This window comes from Euphorbia lathyris, chromosome 7, assembly GCF_963576675.1.
Source record: "Euphorbia lathyris chromosome 7, ddEupLath1.1, whole genome shotgun sequence".
Classification (NCBI taxonomy): Eukaryota; Viridiplantae; Streptophyta; class Magnoliopsida; order Malpighiales; family Euphorbiaceae; genus Euphorbia; species Euphorbia lathyris.
Window position 1 is genome coordinate 17534202 of NC_088916.1, and position 11649 is coordinate 17545850.

Here is an 11649-nt window from a genome sequence, read left to right on the forward strand (position 1 = left end):
ACAGAAATGCTTACTTGTGTCGCACTTTTTCAGGTTGTTGTGTCGCACTTTTGTGCAACACAACAAGGGTGCGACACAAGAACTTTGCATCGCTCTTGAGAGCGACACAAGCTACTCATCTGTTGTATCGCACTTGTCACACACGCAATACAATAGAGCGATAACTCTTGTGACGCGCTTCTAGAGTGCGCGACACAACATATGATAATTCTTGTGACGCGCTCCAAGGGTGCGCGACACAAGCTCCCCGATTAATATGGTACACTTTTTATCGCTCCTTCCTCACGCACAATGCAAAATATTGATATTTTAAAAAAAATTACAAAATTTTCCAACATCTAGCATAAAATTTAATAATCAAAATTTACTTGATTCTACATGATATTATAAAACATACACATAAAACTACAATCATGTAATCTAGACTGTATGTGTTGAGAATTATGTATATAAAGAAGGTATAAAACATGATATCACACAGTATATATGTACAATAAGATAATTACTACACAATATAAAAACGGTACAAATAGGCAAACCATTAAAATAGAATCACCACCGGTACTTATGGCTATTACACACAAAAATTGAATGAATATTACTGTTTACTAGTATAGAATAACCATCCATGTAACAAAATCTACTAATTAAATTACAAATCAAAGTAGGAAACACATTCATTAACTAGAAATGGATAAAAAAGAACTTCAAGTTTTCACTAAAATGAATAATCTTTTCAATAGATCTGTTCAAGTTAAAAAATATCCTAAAAACACCACCAGATGTTGACCTACAAACAAAAGCCACCCACAATTTAGAATAAATACTAAAAAAAAAGAACTACAAGTACATAACGAAAACATACCTTGCTGAAACACCTGGAGTGGCCGACCCTGTCTTAAGTCCAAACCCGAATGGGAACAGTGGATCATAGTGTGAATCATTAACATTCATCGGTAGTTGATCTACGTTTTTGAACCATGTTCTTGAAAGTTTTCCACTAAATTCATAATCTCCAAAAAGGGATGTGAGTTAGACCAATTCATCGGTAGTTGATCTACGTTTTTGAATCATTAACATTCATCGGTAGTTGATCTACGTTTTTGAACCATGAAACAACAAAATTTGGAAATATATGTTTACTTTCTCCATGGCTTCAATATATTGCTCCACATATTTACCAACATCTTCAGCTAATTTCTTTGTTAATGGATGTGAGTCAGCAATAGGAGCATCTGGAATAATTGAACCATATCCTGTGCCTGTAGATTTAACAGTCAATCAATCATTATGCCTTTTTTTTTATAAGCAAAGCCACATTGAGAAAATCTCATCATGGAAGCTCTAGGAGCATCACATTTAACACCAGCCCAACCACAAGATCATGAAAGTCCCGTAATATTATCATTAAAAGTCTTCAAAGCATACGAAATAAATTATATGATAATTAAATCATGCACAAGTTCTTTCTTTTATGAGAAAAATTATCCCAAAAAATATATATAAAAGAAAGTCATGGCATAATTAATTCAACCAAAGCTTGAGAATCTATGTCAACTGAACTGAACAGGTATTTGGGAAAAATAATTCAAAATGATATAAGTTCAAGAAAAGAAAAGGTAAATAACAACTAGAGCCAGCAACTTAAATAAGCCCAATCAGGCTTATCAATCGAGAATTTCAGAAATCCAAGGACAAATCTAAAGCCGTTGATGTACCTGAAGGTTTAGCAATAAAGCTCTGAACTCGATTGATAAAGTTGCCCAAATTACTGAGCAACTCACTGTTGAGTTTTGCTTGTAAATCGGACCAGGTAAAAGTGTGTCAGAAACCTAAGTAACATGAGACCAACCAAATAAGCAATATATATATATATATTGGAAAAACAGGACAGAATATTAAACTATAGTCTGAAAAACAGAGAAGACAATTACCTCAGGTCTGTTTGTTAACAAATAATATCTCCACACTTCTACAGGAATATTTGTATCTTTGGCATCATTACCAAAAACTCTTATGCCTTTACTCTTGGAAAACTTTCCTATATTAAAAAATTAGCAATACAAGACATAAGGTCACCATCTTCATTATAAAAGTAATCATCATTTCTTTTTTCCCTTGATATCACAACAATTGCATATTGGTGTGCCCAATAACACTAACCTGCTTCATAGTTTAAGTATTCAGTAACACTTATAGTCTTCATCAAGGTCCAATTTTCACCAGTCTCGAGAAGAGTAGAAGGAAACATAACCTGTAACAAAGAAATAATTACATTTCATGAAATCAAGATATTGACCACTTACAAGTAAACTAACCAGGTTGCCATTAGAGAAAAGAACACAACACTCTTCCCAGTCACACGGGTATTGGCAGCGAAGTGTGGGGTAAGACCAATACGGGATTAGGCAAGGTTAAAGAGACGTCTCGACTATATGTGTTTATGAGGATGGATTGATACATAAGGGGAGAGCTCTAGAATGGATATAAGGTTTTATGTTTCGGTTATGAGTTGATTTTGATTGTTTTTTATATAAGGTTTTACGTTTGAGTAATTACGAGTTTGATCGATTACGAGTTTCGTTTGATAAAGCGTTTATTCGATTACGAATCGGTTTGATAAAACACTTGATTGGTTACGAGTTGTTTTGATAAAATGCTGATATAAAGATGTTGATATTTATTTACGAATTTGATTTAATAACGTGATTTTTAAAAAAAAATTAAAGTTTCGTATTATTGAATCGATAAAGTATTCTCGTATATATTAAATAAATAATAAATAAATTTGCGATGGTCTGAATAAGCATTTTTGGTTTATTTCGAAATTAAGATAAGTTATTAGAAAATTAAATTAAATTTTTAAAGGGTTAAAAATTGACGAGTTGAAATCGTAGATCGGGATACTAAATATATTGTGAATAGTAGTAGCGATAGAACGAAACTATATAGCAATAAAGTGAAGTCTATATACCTAAATTGAGAGAACTACCTAAAATGTAGAACTACGTGGCTTTGATTCCCGAATTAAAGATTAAAAGACGTTCGGGATACGTAGGAAGCTTGATAGAATTATCGAGTTCAAGCCAAATAAATAAATAAAACTTTAGGTAGTCTGAATAAATTTTTATCTATTGGAAAATACGTTTCACTTTTAGACTGTAGAAGTTCGTTATCCCGTTTTCCCTTCACGTCTGATGCCGTTTTGGGTCGGGTGTGACATAACTCTAGCTGCCAGCACTCTTTGCTGTTGAAGCTGTTTTTGTAGCAACACGATAAGTTTGTTGAATGTTCAATGATTTGCAAATTAGGAATATCAGTAACCTGAATATTGGAATGAGAAGTTTGCCAACCCAAGACTCCCAGCTCATTATCAAGTTGATAAGATGGAAAGTCGAGAGTAGGAGAGGCGGGAGGCGTGCCAGAATCAGAATCAAGAACCGGCTCATTAATCCTGACTGAACTGTGAAGTACCATCTGCAAATCACAGTTATTAGGTTTGTCAGACTCCCCATTGGTAGGAGCCCCTTTAGATGATTCACCAGTATCGGTATGAACTCCTCGCTTCTGTTTCCAAATCCGAGTAACAGACCTACCGCGGGGCTCAGGAGATCCCATCTTCTGTTTCCCATTTTTTTGCTTTAGCTCAACATGCTCTTCACGACGAATGTTCCTCCTACAAGCTCCAGCAGAATGCCCAATGGAATGGCAAATGGAGCATAAATCCGGAAGTCTTTCATATTCAAGAGAAATCCAATGCATTGAGGTGTCAGTATCCACCCTAAGCTTGTATTGAATTTCCTTAGAAAGCTCCACATCAATCAAGATACGAGCATAATGACCCATTTCACCCTCCACGGTATTCTTATCAAAGCGAAGGGGCACCCCAATCGCTCTTGCAATGCTTGCCATGATCCGTTTATCCCAGAATTCCCAAGGAAGATTGTAGAATGTTACCCAAACTTGAGCAGAAGTGGATTTATGGGAGTCCGGGTTAAATCTCGGGCTCCAAGGAATGAAGCGCATAATCTCCGGTCTAAGTGCAATGGCTCCACGACTCCAAACAGATTGGAAGGTCTCTGCGGACGAAAGAATGATATGGTAAAAACCTCTACCCAGAGAAATCAATTTCCAATTAGGAGAACAACCCCAAATAGATGAGAGTTTGGCTTTCAAGTCCGGTTGTTTTCATGGAGTTTCCCCTTTAGCATGAGTGATACGCCCGATAATAGAATGTTTATAAAGATTAAGTCTTTCGTTGTAAATATCCTATTGTATTTTGACAGCTTTAAAACCGCCTTCTTCGGTTATAAGAGATCGATCCGCATGGGCATGATCATCCGAAGAAATAGTCGCAGAAGGAGCATTACCAACAAGGGTAGCCGCATAGGACCTAGGTATGTCTCGAAGTAGGACTAACCGCAATATTACTAGATTCAGGCAAGGCATTTTTTAAAAAACGAAGATCTAAAAAAAAAAGGTGGGCAATAGAACAATCTATCTCCATCAGATCGGAGAGAATCAACCAAGCAATAAGCCTTACAAATCCTAGCAAACAAATCAAGCCACTAATCCAAAATTTAAAAACCAAATTTTGAATACAAACAAAATCAAAAATTGGATGAGTGGTTCCCAAATCTTTTAACTAGTTATCCTGTCCAGATTTGATTATTATAATGATTTTTATTAAATTATTGGTCACTTAATGACAGTCGGAAAACCACGCAAGAAAGCACCGCTGCAAACGAACGGCACAGCGGCAACGACGGCGGAGACACAAGAGCGGATCCGCGGCGGACGGACGCGGAATGACTCAGGCGCGGAGCCGCGGCAGGCGAACGCGGAAGGACTCAGACGCGGAGCCGCGGTGGATGATCGCGAAAGAACCCAGGCGCGGAGCCGCGGCAAGAACCGGAGATCAGATGCGGATCCGCGAAGGAACCTCACCACCCACAGCAAAACGAGACGCCAGGGCCGCGGCGAAGAGCGCCGATCGGAGCGACGGCGAGCAAGGAAAAGAGAGGGGCGGCGGCAGATAAGCAAGGAAAAGAGAAGGGCGACGGCAGATAAAACCCTAGCAGACGCGAATTCTTTTTCCCATAGACAAATCCAGAATCTTAATGTTAAATACTTAATACAATAAACACAATTTTGTTTAATTGTTTAAAATAACACCTTTTATGGTAATATTATTTTATTTTTTTTCTTAAGGTCAAGTTAGACAAATATACATTAAAATAGATAATTCTTTGGAGGTTTCGGTTACAGTAGGAATTGTTGTTAGTAAATTATTAGGTTGTTACAGTCTTAATTTTTATATATATATTATATATTGAAAAATAGTAATAATACAAAGAAATCGAAAATATAAAATTTGTAAGATAGACTTTTAGAAGTGTTACGGTTCTAACTGAACCTTCGGTCGGAATTAACGCTATCAGTTTAGTTTACATGTTACAATTTCGTGACAAACGAGAATAGTCCGATAAAAGTGTTTGGGTAAAATTTAGTTTTAAGTTATTCGATTAATACTTAAGTGACTTTAAATTATGGAGTTAAAATAAATTATAAATTAGAAGGATTAATATTGATATTTGTTTAATAGAGTATAATAATTTGAATATAAAAGTAGTTGAATAATTTGAATATAAAATTAGGACGAATATACTCTTAGTAGTTTAACGTGGTTTAACGAGTCTAATACTATTCATAGTTCAAATTAATTATTCCGTTTAGAATTTTGTTTCGGTGATCGGAACTAGTCTGATAACAATATTTATTCTTAAGAGATATTAAATTTTTATCGATATAATATTTTGAGCTATTTAATTTTTGAAGTTTGATTAAATTATGAATCGGTTATTTTATACGAGTTTTTAATAATTTTACTTATATTAAAAGAATATTTAATTTAAGGGATTTTGGTATTTTGTTTATTAACTATTTTGAATAATTGTGATTGTTGGCGAAATAGTGAATTGAAGGCAAATGGTTTTGTAGTTATGGAATTATTTGAAAATTTGATTTTGGAAAGAGATTGAAGACATTACGATCTTATGATTTTTATATCCATCTAGAGTAATCCGAATCGGTGTTTTGATATTGGAAGACCATGTTCAGTGAGGGACATGGCCTGTGTACACAGTGTAAAGACCTAGTCGGGTATTGGCAGCGAAGTGTGGGGTAAGACCAATACGGGATTAGGCAAGGTTAAAGAGACGTCTCGACTATATGTGTTTATGAGGATGGATTGATACATAAGGGGAGAGCTCTAGAATGGATATAAGGTTTTATGTTTCGGTTATGAGTTGATTTTGATTGTTTTTTATATAAGGTTTTACGTTTGAGTAATTACGAGTTTGATCGATTACGAGTTTCGTTTGATAAAGCGTTTATTCGATTACGAATCGGTTTGATAAAACACTTGATTGGTTACGAGTTGTTTTGATAAAATGCTGATATAAAGATGTTGATATTTATTTACGAATTTGATTTAATAACGTGATTTTTAAAAAAAAATTAAAGTTTCGTATTATTGAATCGATAAAGTATTCTCGTATATATTAAATAAATAATAAATAAATTTGCGATGGTCTGAATAAGCATTTTTGGTTTATTTCGAAATTAAGATAAGTTATTAGAAAATTAAATTAAATTTTTAAAGGGTTAAAAATTGACGAGTTGAAATCGTAGATCGGGATACTAAATATATTGTGAAGAGTAGTAGCGATAGAACGAAACTATATAGCAATAAAGTGAAGTCTATATACCTAAATTGAGAGAACTACCTAAAATGTAGAACTACGTGGCTTTGATTCCCGAATTAAAGATTAAAAGACGTTCGGGATACGTAGGAAGCTTGATAGAATTATCGTGTTGAAGCAAAATAAATAAATAAAACTTTAGGTAGTCTGAATAAATTTTTATCTATTGGAAAATACGTTTCACTTTTAGACTGTAGAAGTTCGTTATCCCGTTTTCCCTTCACGTCTGATGCCGTTTTGGGTCGGGTGTGACATAACTCTAGCTGCCAGCACTCTTTGCTGTTGAAGCTGTTTTTGTAGCAACACGATAAAAACATCAAAGTTTATATATAAAATAATCTAGTATATTCTAAAAAGTGAATGAGTATCCAGTCTTAGCCTAAGTACCTGAAATAATTCATGCATCTTACTCTCCAGATAACAGTACTCTTGCTCTAACACTTCCAATGCTCTCAAACACCTGTTTTTCAAATCAAAATATTAACGTAATCAACTTTATCTTTATCCAAGAATCTTGTACAAAAATTGATATGTTACATGTTTCCTACCCAGCACGGTTGTTTTGCTCGGAAGCTGCTCGAAAGGCAACACATACATTTCTGACTCGCTTGTCGCCAATACTTGAGCTACTTCCCATGAATTGATTCAAATGAATTCCCATTTTCTTGTAATCTAACAACTCTCTATCCATCACGCATGTGACATACATAATTTAGAAAATACACGCCTACTTGAATTGAGTGTATAATTAGAAAAAGAGAAGAGGAAAAGGATGATTACAATCATCCTTGAAGACTCCTCAAGAGCTTTTCAGACTCGTGGAAGTAAATAGTTACCACTTGCTACAGAGATCACCCTTTATTATTAGAATTAGAAGAAGAGTTGAGAGCACCTACAGAAATAGTTCCTCAATCTCTCCTGCAAATCAAATTAAAACAAATCCACAGTTTGAATCTCTTGCAGGTGATAGAAAATGAGAGAATCGAATCTACGTAAAGGAGTAAGGTTGTGTAGAGAATCGAATCTCTTGCAGGTTATTAGAATTCCGTCAAGACAGCAGTTTGCTACTTCCATAGACTACAGAAATCCAAATCATTGAAATTTGACTAAGGATTGGTTGGGGCATTTTGTCGAACAAAATGTAGACACTATAATGCTTGATATTAATTGCTCTAAAGATAAGTGCGCCGAAGAGAGAGGAAGTAAAAGCTAAAGAAATGCGTACCATTTTGTTAGTTGAACTTCGAGCAGAGATCCCTGCAGACACATTAGAAATCCTCCATTTTACTTCAACAAGCAATAATTCCTCAAATTAACCCCAAAAATACTCACAAATTAACAAGAGTGCACAGATTTATCAACAAAAAACATAGGAGCGGTTTCAACTTCGAGCAGAGACCATTAAAATCAAAATAAAAGAAATTTAGAATTAGGGTTAACAATTAATACCGTTCGCGAAGAAAGGACACGACCGGGACGGTGAGAATCGATGGTTCTCATCACAAAAGCAAAGAAAGTAGCGATGGGAGAAGACATCCATAGAAGAGAGAAGGGCTAGAGTTCTCATTCGAGGGAGGAAGGAGATGTACATGAAAGAGAGAATAGGAAGACTCGAGAGGAATCAAACGAGGGAGACAGAGAAAACAAGTCGGTCGAATTTCAATAGAATTTTGTAGTTGGTATTAGTTGTATCGCACTTTTAAAAATGAGCGACACAAAGATAACATACTCCTTGTCGCTTTTATAAAAGCGTGACACAAAGATAACATACTCCTTGTGTCACTTTGGTAAAGACGCATCACAAGCTTGCTCTTGTGTCACACTGTTAGAGAGGCAATACAAGAAGTAACTCGTTTGTGATGCACGCTCTTCAAGCATGACACAAGTGATGATACAGAATAATTAGTTGTGTCACGTTTACAGAACGTGCGACACTAGTTACTCTGTTGTGTCGCTTTCTCTTCAAGCGCGACACAAGAAGTGTGACACAAGTGAGCATTTTTGTACTAGTGCGTGTTTCAGTAATTTTATTTTCCGGATCCAATTTTGAAATTTCTTTGCATAAAGTTTTAACTTTAGTAAAGTATTGACTCACCGTCATATCGTTTTGTGAGACCTATAGTAACTCGTTCTTGAGTTATTGGAGCTTGGCATCGTTCGTTCTTGCAAATACTCCGGCAAGAGTGTCCTATGCTTCTTTAGGGGTTTTAGCATCCTTGATGCGTTGCAGCAAATCGTCCTCCACCGAAATTAATAAAACATACATACCTTTATCACACTTGACCTTCGACTTTTTAAGGTCATTTTGTTCCGTCGGAGGCGTGGTTTCATTACCTCCAACGGTCTCCCATAAATCTTAGCCGAGCAGATAAAATTACATACGAGTACTCCAAGTACTATAATTATTATTATTATTGAGTTTTTCTGTCACACACGATCCTAAACGACCTCAATCGGCATCGGACGTGATATAGAAAGATCATAAGCAATACTTAGGAGTCTCCAATTTATCCAAATATCATAATATCAAATTTCGTTATTTATTTTGGCCTTTCTCTTCAATATATATTCTAAAATAATTCATATTTCTACTACATTAGTTATTCGAGGACCTCAACGTATATTACAATTGAAATACCAAAGTTCTAACCATAATTCTAACAATAAATAGCCAACTTCCAAACCTCTCTTAATCGGTCGGTAACTTTCTCTATATCATGTACTTTCTCACCTAAAAACATTAAAACATTTAAAAACGTGAGACAAAAATCTCAATAAGAAACTATCAGCTATAAAAACCAACTTTACTTAACATATCTACATATATACTTTTATAAAGGATTTAATCAAAACCTTATAAAATATACTCAAAACTTAAGTTCATATAACTTTATATATATATATATATATATATATATATATATATATATATATATATAATGCATCTTATCAAAATGAATCAAAACAAATAAACGTTTCATCAAACTAATTCATAATCAAATAAATGTTTTATCAAACCAACTTGTAATCAAATAAGTGTTTTATCAAACCAACTCATATTTAATCAAACGTAAAACCTTATATCAAAATCAATCATAACCGAAAACATAATCCAAATGAACTTAAAACATTGTATCCATCCTCGAGTTTCTCCCCTTAAGTATCAATCCATAACCACATATATAGTCGAGACGTCTCTTAACATTGCCTATCTCATATGGTCTTACCTAACACTTCGCTGCCATACCCAATAGGTCTTCAAACTGTGTACACAGGCCATGTCCCTCATTCAACATGGTCTTCAAATATAAAACCACTGATCTGGGTAACTCTCGATGGATATAAAATCATAAAATCATAACATGCTCAATTTTCCTTTCACAATCAAATTCCAAACTATTTCATAACCATAAATCATTTGGCTTCAATTAGCCCTTTTGTAAAAGTAACCACAGTTATTCAAAATATCAATCCTTAATCAATAAAAATTCCACAGTTAATCAATCAAATTAAGCCTTAAATCAACATAAACAAGTAAAATCTGAAATTCACATAGAAGCATAGTCAATAGCTTCATTTGAACCATAATTTCACAATAAAAAGCAAAATCGTGGAAAACCTCAATTTTACAAAATACCCGTATAAACCCTGAAATATCAATTTCTGAAAATTCTTTGATTATATATATCTATATACATAAAACTCAAAATATAGTTGATAGTTACTTACCTTGGCTACTAATTGAAGAAAACACACTCGTTCAATTCGCCTCTAAATTCTGTCTAAGACATTTCCCTCCAAACACTGTCGAAACTCAAAAACTATTCGGTTAGGACTTAGAACTATACATAAGGATGCTATGTTTTAAATTTCGAGTGATTCGGACGGTCGAATCTCCGTAACTCGAAGAAACGATGGAGAAACGGTCGAGAGAAAACTGAAGATACAGAAGAATGAAAAACAAAAAGAAAAAAAAAAAAAAAGAAAGAAAGATGATGAAGATCACCGCTGGAAAGATTTGAGAGATTTGAGATGTATATCTCAAATTTGAAAAATATCCAGTTTGGTCCTCCATCTTTATATAATCTTTTAAAAATTATTCTAAACTTTTAATTTACACATAAAACCATCGAATTAACTTCAAACTTTTTCTATAGCACCAAATAAAAATCACACACCTAATCATTATAATATATATTACTATCAAGGTATAAATTCTAGAAATTTAGACACAGATGTGACATTTTCCAGAGTGCTTACTGAGGTAGACATGTCTGTCATGCCGTCTTGGTTATCTCCTTTAGTCAACCAAGTAAATTTGGTCACCGACCAATAATTTCCACAATCTCGGACTGCGCGCTAAAAATACCTCGTACCACCATGATCCCGGATCGCGAACTTTTGAAGCACTCAACTCCCGATCCCTGACCGTTTGCTTGCAGACAACCACGTACCAGTCTCTAGCCGCCCGCTCTGATACCACTTGTTAAATATGGAGGACTAGCTTAAATAAAACACAATTTGTTACTATTAATATATGACATAATCACTCCTTGGTACAATGCTACCTCACGTACACATTACACACTCAATCTTATTATTCTTAGACTCTCCACTCATTTTGTATGTTTAATGATTTTTTTTTGCTTGGCTCACCTACAAACTACAAGCACCTATTTATACTAATCTTTGATAATTTTGAACCACAAATTACGTAGGTGAAGAAACAAAATATCTAGATATTATAATAGACTAATCTAGAAATGTTTTTGGTAGACAATTCTAGAAATTAATCCACTCATCTATTTGTCAAAGTTGGTGATGTATATTAATTATTAAAGAGGTCCTAAAGCATGATGATATTGGAAATAAGAATGATGAATTT

The 11649-nt window shown here is 34.4% G+C and overlaps 1 protein-coding gene across 11 annotated transcripts; it reads right to left on the reverse strand.

Moving 5' to 3' along the window:
* Positions 1–587: 587 nt before the first annotated feature.
* On the reverse strand, positions 588–11402 carry LOC136235742 (probable methionine--tRNA ligase). 11 transcript variants are annotated; one of them, XM_066025722.1, is made up of 13 exons: positions 11025–11402; positions 10494–10568; positions 8860–9495; positions 7990–8021; positions 7601–7682; positions 7313–7491; positions 7152–7224; positions 3325–7052; positions 2164–2254; positions 1935–2041; positions 1719–1832; positions 866–1262; positions 588–790 (listed from the first exon to the last, which is right to left on the reverse strand). In XM_066025722.1, exons 8-12 carry the CDS (start codon positions 4024–4026, stop codon positions 1206–1208), a joined length of 1071 nt encoding a protein of 356 aa, XP_065881794.1. In that variant the 5' UTR covers positions 4027–7052; positions 7152–7224; positions 7313–7491; positions 7601–7682; positions 7990–8021; positions 8860–9495; positions 10494–10568; positions 11025–11402; the 3' UTR covers positions 588–790; positions 866–1205. The 11 variants fall into 11 exon arrangements, with proteins under 11 accessions (XP_065881794.1, XP_065881800.1, XP_065881799.1 ...); XM_066025728.1 differs by lacking the exon at positions 3325–7052 and having other exon boundaries at positions 7313–7447; positions 7661–7682; XM_066025727.1 differs by lacking the exon at positions 3325–7052 and having other exon boundaries at positions 7313–7447.
* Between the last annotated feature and the right edge of the window lie 247 nt (positions 11403–11649).